Source organism: Microtus ochrogaster, chromosome 7 (genome assembly GCF_000317375.1).
Source record: "Microtus ochrogaster isolate Prairie Vole_2 chromosome 7, MicOch1.0, whole genome shotgun sequence".
NCBI classification, from domain to species: Eukaryota; Metazoa; Chordata; class Mammalia; order Rodentia; family Cricetidae; genus Microtus; species Microtus ochrogaster.
In genome coordinates, this window is record NC_022014.1 from 25,374,008 (window position 1) to 25,382,563 (window position 8,556).

Below are 8,556 nucleotides of genomic sequence, written 5' to 3' on the forward strand. Positions count from 1 at the left end.
AATAAAAAATTAGATGGAATAATTTAGGTTAAGACAAGTTGGCATAAACCAGAATTTATAATTAAGAATAAGCCTCCATGTGTGATTTATCTGGTAGCTGGGTGGCAGGAAACAAAAGGAGTAAAGAAAACAAACGACACCATATTCCTGCCCTTCTCCTTGGCACACATAGTTAGTAGACAGATGAAGTTGAAATTTTACTAGAAGATTGTGTCTATGCCCGAAACTCTTTACTTTAGCAGCTAGACAATCTTGTTGGATTGAGATGCTATATTTGGAAGCTGTCCCAATGTGTGTGATCTTCTACAGTTCCGTTCCACTTGCACTTAAATACTACTGTAGAATGGTCTGGAGAGTTTGAACTTCCATTAAAAGCAAGGATCACAGCCAAAACTTTTAAAACTATCTGTGGCTTCTTGTGTGAATTTTTGTTGTGTAAGACACTTTAAGTCGTTACCAATGAAAATAACATGGGCTGGTTTTCTAGTCAACTGCTCCATTTCTCCCTCGAAAATGTGGGCTCCATCAAGCAGATGCCTGCTCATTACTTGACCAGTCAGTGAGTACGCATCTTTCCACCTTTATTTTCTTAGTTTTCTTGGGACTGCATATGTAAATGGAGACTGTACTTTTGTTTCTTAGCTGCCCAGACCCAAATAATCACACATAACAATATTAATTATAACACTGTTTCACCAATGGCTCAGGCATGTTTCTAGCTAGCTCTTACATTAAAAATTAACCTATTACTATTAACCTGTGTTTCAGCACAAGGCTTTGGCTTCCTGGTAAGGTATCTTTCTCCTTCAGCAGCTATATGGCATCTGCCTGACTCTACCTATGTATATTGTGTCCTGACATAAACCAAAGCAGATTCTTTATTAACAAATAGTAATAGGACATATTCACTGCATACAAACGGGAAAACTGCATCATACATGTCTTTATTTTTGTTTGTATGTTGTTATTCTTTAAATTCTATTTTCCTGTTAGTGTAGGAAAGAGTGATCAGTGACTATAATTGGTATCTGCTGGAGATCCCTGGGGTAAATTGGTCCTAGGAAGGAACAGGATAATGACTATGTCTTTACTGAGTTATACAGCATCTGGACTCCTGAGAGATGCAGGATGCCTAAGGCCCAGGACTGGCCACAGGAGGATGTGAGTAGGGATGGGCAGATAGGTAATGAGTACAGAGGCCACTAGTCCCTGTGTGTGTAAATAAAACAAAGGTGAGCAGGATCCTGAACATGAAACTTGGTCTCAGCATCAGCAGAGCTGGGTTCATTCATAAAAATAAGCTACTGTATTGCTGTCAATCTACATGAATTTCAAGTGCCATGCAGAACAGTTTTCCAGGTACAGTAGAATTCTTCTTTTTACTGTCTTCCAAGAATTTATCACACTGAATCTTTCGTGCTCATCATACAACAACTTTCATATTTATGGCTTCATTACAATTACTCATTATGTAATTTTCTCAATAACAAACCATTTCAATCCAAGAGCAGTGCTGTGAGATGGAGTTCACTGCCCCAGTGCTCAGTGATTTATTATGCTTTCCACTGTGGGGTATTAACAATGTCTGAAGAGTGTCCTACCAAAGATGATGATCCATTTTATCTGTACAAGTTCACAAATTTGCACTTTAGAGATTTCATCTGTAATTGCTCCTAAGAGCAGCCCATCGAGGAAGACATAATATCATCTAGGTGCTCATATAAAATTATATCCCTATAATCAAAACCAGTTTTTCTACATAGTCCAAGATGATATGCAGGTGTACCAGCTGTTAGAAATATATCCCTTGGTATTTCTAGGTGCTGTTTAATTTGAGAATGGTGGACTTAACATGTAAATAAGGCATTTACTCCCCGAGCCCATCATTGGCAACAGATGATGGTGATTTCTATGGATCATGATTAATGTGCACAAGCCTCCATAACACAAAGGTACTATCTACTTCAAGGAGAAGCAGAAACTGGGGATGTTAGCACATACCATAATCCTAGTGTGTAGGAAAGTGTAGTGGTGTTGCATGTTTGAGGCCAGCCTTGTGTACATGTGTGTGTGTGTGTACATGCATGTGACTTAGAATACTGATTGTATAGATTAGCAACTGAAAAGGTGAACATTTGAAAACTATTAGAATAATGGGGCCTCTGAGAGTAGAGGTTATAGACTTTTATCTAAGGCAAAAATGTAAATTTTTTTCTGTAGTGTATTGTGCTCTTCCCTTTTTCTTTCATCTGTCTGAATGAAGATCATGTCATGAAGTGTTAGTTGTTTTACCCAAAATCTGCTGATTTTAATGACATTTATAGAATATAGTATTACCAACTATAATATGTCCAAACTTGGCATTGGGCTTAACACTTTTGATGTATAAATCAACCATCACAGAGAGTATTGTCAATTGAGGAATAAGTTAAGTGAAAATTCCAAAGTAAATTTGTTCCTTCTATTTTATAATTTATACAATTTTTTATCCTATTTGTTTTCAGCAAATCACATTTTATGGATCAAATCATATGTATATAACTTGGAGTTATCAGTATTATGGAACAATGATGTAAATGATAAGCCCTACCTCTGCACATTAGATCTCTGGTGCTCATCATAGAGTGTAAAATTTAATGCTAACTCATCAAGTTTTTTTAATTGAAATTGGGAGTTTTCTACCATTGAAGTTGTAGAAATACATATCTGTTTAATCACCAGGCAAAAAATTTTCACTGGACAAAGTTATATATCATGACAGGTACTAACGCTAGGTAGAGATTAAGAAAATTTGTAAATAACCAAAGAGAATGGAGTCATTTAAGACCCAAAATGCATGTAGATTACAATTCATGTGAAGGTAGATTACTGCTGGGATTAAAAAATATAAATGCAATGGATACATATAGAATTCTATGAGACATGGATAAAGTCTTATTTAGTATGGGGCACTGGTAAATGTAACTGTGTATATGATAAATAATACCATTTACATATGAAGGAGTATGAACCAAATGAAGGGAGAGAAGTGGGAAGGGAGTGATAGTGAAGTAGATGAGCCACTCTCAAATGGTAGAGATAAGACTTTTTTCCTTTTTTTCCCCCTGACACAGGGTTTCCCTATAACTTGGGAGCCTGTCCTGGAACTAGCTCTTGTAGACGAGACAGGCCTCAAACTCACAGAGAACCACCTGTCTCTGCCCCCCAAGTGCTGGGACTGAACATGCACCACAACAGTCCGACTGAGAGGGGAAAATTTTAGGCCCAGCATTGATGAAGAAGGAAATACAAGTGTCACTGTGACCATAGCGGAATATACCACAGGCATAGGTGAGAAAATTAAACAGTCTTTGTGTCCCTGATGGAGCTGTGTCCTTATCCTCAGAGCAACAGTGGTAATGTGCAGAATAAATACGACAACAAAAAACGGAACTCCTCTGTTAGAATGTGTAAATGAAGCATGTTGAAGGAGAAAAACAGGGTTAAGAGAATTAAGAACATGGACAAGAACTGAATCTGCTTCTGTGTTCCAGGAGAGAAAAGAGGTGATTCTGATATATTGATATAATCACACAGAAAGGAATGGAATAAATAGGAGAAGGCTAGAGAGGAGACTGTCTAATATGTGACAGTAGTTCAAGGTAAGGGAAAACTGGATCCAATTTAGAGATTTCTGACACAAACATTAATTTCTTTTGCTTTCCAATGAGAGACTGGAGAGGTAGGAGATTGAGGAATGCTTTGGAAGACAACAGAGTGAAGACATGAATTTCTCTTGTGGCTTTTGGGCCCCTTATCTTTTATACACTGCAGTATATTGTTAGTGTATAGCAAAGCAGACATCTGTGTGTTACAGAGACATACACATCTGAGTTTGAAATGGTAATCTAAGGCACTAGAGTATGTGTGTTTTTCTAGAAACTTTATAAAATTATAAGGACATAGTTTATCAAATTTATAAATAACATCAACATACAAAATAAGAGAGCAAATTACAAATGGTTAAACAACAGTTGAGCAAGCTGCATAAGAGAGAAGAATTAATACATCTGACATTCAGTAGAAAATGCATAGATCTCCGTTGAAAGGATGGGAGACAGAATCAGATTAGGGAAAAAATCATTGTTGATTATAATAACTACAATTTGGAGTTTGAGAATATAGTCACTGTAATCATTGTCAGATTTCTTTTCACACAAATATTTTCAAAATATATGTTTATTTTTTTAATTTGAAAGGATCCTAATATTTTTCTCCTTAGGATACTGGATACGTATGATAATGACAAACCAAACTGTCATCTCTTCCTTCATCCTCCGGGGTCTGCCCATCCTCCCAGAGCATCAGCCGCTGTTCTATGCACTGCTCCTGTCCATGTTCCTCACCACCATCATGGGGAACCTCATCATCATCATCCTCATTCTACTGGACTCCCATCTCCACACACCCATGTACTTCTTTCTCAGTAATTTGTCCTTCTCTGACTTCTGTTTTGCCTCTGTCACAACGCCAAAGTTATTGAAGAACATGCAGATCGAAGTTCCATCCATCCCCTATGTGGGTTGTCTGACACAAATGTACTTTCACATAGTTTTTGGAAACATGGAAAACTTCCTTCTTTCAGGCATGGCCTATGACCGCTATGTGGCCATTTGTTTCCCCCTTCATTACACCAGCATCATGAGCCTAAAGTTCTGTGTGTGTGTGGTAGCAATGTCCTGGGTATTTAATATATTGTATGCTATGCTGCACACCCTTCTCTTGGCTAGATTGTCTTTCTGTGAGGACAACATGATCCCCCAGTTTTTCTGTGACTTATCTGCCCTGATCAAGTTGGCCTGCTCTGACACTTATATTAATGAACTAATGATATTTATCTTGGGAGGGCCCATTATTGTCATCCCATTCTTACTCATCATTGTGTCCTACGTGCAAATTGTCTCCTCCATCCTAAAGGTTTCATCTGCTCGGGTTATCCACAAGGTCTTCTCCACCTGTGGCTCCCACCTGTCTGTGGTCTCACTGTTCTATGGGACAATTATTGGTGTCTACCTATGTCCTTCAGCTAATAACTCTACTGTGAAAGAGACTGTGGTAGCTATGATGTACACAGTGGTGACTCCCATGCTGAACCCTTTTATCTACAGCCTGAGGAACAGAGACATAAAAGAGGCCCTGATAAGAGTCCTTTGCAAGAAGAAAATCTGCCTATAATTGCAGCACTGGGACTTTTACTTAAATTTACCTAATAAATATATTGATGCTAATATTACAGAATGTATCCCTACAATGGAATCAGCATTCAAGAACTTACATTTTCATTTGCAAAAGGCAGTTTTGCAAAGTAGTTTAGGTATGGAACCAGACTTTGTCGACTTAGTGATGCCTTCCTCTGCCTTGCATGTGTGACTCTCGAAAAGTTTACTTACAAGTTACTGTTTTGGCTGATCTTTATTCCTTCTTAATATATTATGATATTACACAAATTTCTATGTTAATCTCACTATTAAGTCCCATGCTGAACCCTTTCATGTAGAGTCCAAGGAACAGAGATCTAAAAGAGTCCCCGCTAAGAGTCTGTTGCAAGGAGATAATCAGTTTATAATGGCAAAACTGGGATTTTTAATTAAATTCATCTATTAATTAATATATTAATATATACTTAATACAATGATACTAATATTACAAAATGTATCCCTACAATTGGACCCACACCACAGAACATACTCCATAATAATTTTATTTGAAAAAGGGAGTTTTGTAAAGTAGTTCAGTTAGGAAGTGGAACTTTCTGACTTACTGATGTCATCCACTGCCTTGCAACTGTGATTCTAGAAAAGTATTAGATAAGATCTTCTGTTGTATCAGATTTTCAGTCCTTATATTCCCTTTTTATTGAAACTATGTTTGTCACTTAATTCTGCCTAATATTTGGTGGTGGGTCTCTGCCTCTATTTTCATAGGTGGTTTTATGGAGCATCACTGATACATAGGGGATGATTGCATTTCCTTCTTTCTGACCTGTTTGGTTCTATCATGAATCTCTAGCCCATCTATCTTCTGGTTGCTCTTCCTCCAGGCAATGTCAGGGGTGTACTCTCACTCGCAACGTGGGTCTCAGGCTGAATCAGCTACTGGTTGGTCACTCCCATATTTCCTGTGCCACTTTTACCATGGCAAATCTTGCTGTCAGGACAAAGTGTAGATCAGATATTTTTGCAGTTGTTTTAATGTCCCAATCCCTCCACTAGAAAACTTGTCTGTTATAGGACACGGCATGTCCAGTTTCCATCTCCCCTCTTTCTAGGAGTCTCACCCTAAGTGATTCCACCGAGTTTCCATTATACTATGTTTCCAGCCTGCCACTAAATTGCCCCTGGTTCCAGTTGTTTCTCCCAGTTCTCTTTCCCTTCTTACTCCCCCACCTAATCCTTCCTGTTTCCACCCCTATTTGTACCCAGTCCATCCTCAATATCTATTTTATTTCTTTATCCAAGAAAGATACTTGCATTTCCCCTTAAGCCGTCCTTCTAATTTGGCCTCTCTGGATCTGTGGATTGAAGCATGATTGTTCTTGACGTTTGGTGCAGGTTTGAAAGAAAATGGCTCCCAGAGGGAGTGGCACTATTAGACTGTATGAACTTGTTAGAATAGTTGCGGCCTTGTTGGGGGAAATGTGTTCCTCTCGGGTCTCCTGTTCTCAAGCTGTGCCCAATGTTACAGTTCACATCCTGGCGCCAGCTGATCAAGATGTAGGTATCTCACCTCCTTCGCCAGCATGTTTGTCTTTCTGGGCCTGAGTTACCTTGCCCAAATTGATCTTTTCTAGTCCCATCCATTTGCTGTGGTGATATTTTGCTTGTGATCTAACAACAACAACAAAAAAAAAAGCTTGACAGAATATCAGAGCGCTGAGCTAAGCCAATAGTTAGCCATAAATACCAGACAGTGGTATCTAGCCCATTTAGTCCCACCACTTGGGAGGCAGAGGCAGACAGATCTCTGTGAGTTCATAGGCTTCATTTGATTGATCCAGTCTCAAAGATTCAGGTGGTGGTAGCTCACTCCTTTAAAGCCAGTATGTGGGAGTCACAGGCCTTTAATTTCAGCACTAAGGAGATGGAGACAGGAAAGGATTTGGCTGGACAGAGAGGGAATAATAGGCAGGAGACAGGAGTGAACTGCATACAGTCTGAGGATTTATGGAGACAGGATCTTGCCTACTTCGGTCTGAAGATTCCATAGAGGTAAAATGTCTCTCTAGTTGCTGGCTTCTTTACTTCTCTGATCTTGCAGGATTTACCCTGATATCTGACTCAGGGCTTTTGATATTAAGGCCAGTTAGAATTCATGCAATAGCTGCCTACAAATTTCATGCTATTTTATTACTGCTAAATAATACTCCATTATGTAAATGTCCCACTTTTTCTTAAACACTCTTTATCTGAGGTGTGAATCCAGTGGAAGAAGGGAAGGAGGAATTGTCGGAGCCATAAGGGTCAAAGACACAAGAAGAAAGCCCACAGAATCAACTAACCTGGGCCGATAGTGCAACTAAATGGCAACCAGGGAGTTGCTGAGGAATCCCATCTGGACGGAGCCTTCATCTGGCGATGGATGCACACTGGAACACTGGACTGAGCTCCCAAAGTCCCAATGAGGAACAGAAGGAGGGAGAAGATGAGCAAGGAAGTCAGGACCAAGAGGGGTGCACCCACCCACGGAGACAGTGGGGCTGATCTATTGGGAGCTCACCAATGCCAGCTGGATTGTGACTGGAAAAGCAGGGTAAACCCGGACTCTCTGAATATGGCGGACAATGAGGGCTGATGAGAAGCCAAGGACAATGGCACTGGGTTTTGATCCTACTTCTTGTTCTGGCTTTGTGGGGGCCTAGCCAGATTGGATGCTCACCTTCCTAGACCAGGATGGAGGGGGGAGGACTTCGGACTCTCCACAGGGCAGGGACCCTGACTGCTCTTCAGACTCGAGAGGGAGGGGGAGAAGAGGGGGGGAGGGGGAGAGGAGTGGGAGGCTGGGAGGAGGCCGAAAATTTTTTTTCTCAATAAAAAAAAAAACAATTAAAAAAATGGCAACCAGGAAGTCTACATGGATCTAACCTAGGCCCTCTGCATATATGTGATAATGGTATAACTTGGTGTAGTATGGAACTTCTAACAGAGGAAGTGGAGGCGGTTGTTTCTGATGGTTTTGACTGCTTTGGAACCCTCATCCTCATCCAGCCTTAATTTGAAGGGAGTTGCCTAATCTTATTGAGACTTCATATGTCATATTTGATTGACATCTGTGGGAGGCCTACCATTTTCTGGGGAGAAAATAACGGAGAGGTGGAGAGTAGAGAGGGGGAAGGGACTGGGTGGAGAAGAGGGAGGAGAAACTATGCTTAGGATTTAATATGTGAAAGAGTAAATTAATCTTGTTGATTTTCTCCAGGAACCAGCTTTATGTTTCATTGATTCTTTGGATTGTTTTCTGTGTTTCTATTTTGTTGATTTCCGCTCTCAGTTTGATTATTTCCAGTCTTCTACTCCTCCT

At 39.8% G+C, this 8,556-nt stretch overlaps 1 protein-coding gene across 1 annotated transcript; it reads left to right on the plus strand.

Moving 5' to 3' along the window:
• Window positions 1-4,275: 4,275 nt before the first annotated feature.
• LOC101999141 (olfactory receptor 1468-like) lies at window positions 4,276-5,214 on the plus strand. Its single transcript, XM_005350267.1, has one exon. The coding sequence runs from the start codon at window positions 4,276-4,278 to the stop codon at window positions 5,212-5,214; it is 939 nt and encodes a 312-aa protein (XP_005350324.1).
• The last annotated feature ends 3,342 nt before the right edge of the window (window positions 5,215-8,556 follow it).

What these genes read in the sequence shown, in the direction of transcription:
- LOC101999141 (XM_005350267.1), top strand. Translation starts at nt 4,276, where the DNA reads ATGATAATGACAAACCAAACTGTCATCTCTTCCTTCATCCTCCGGGGT.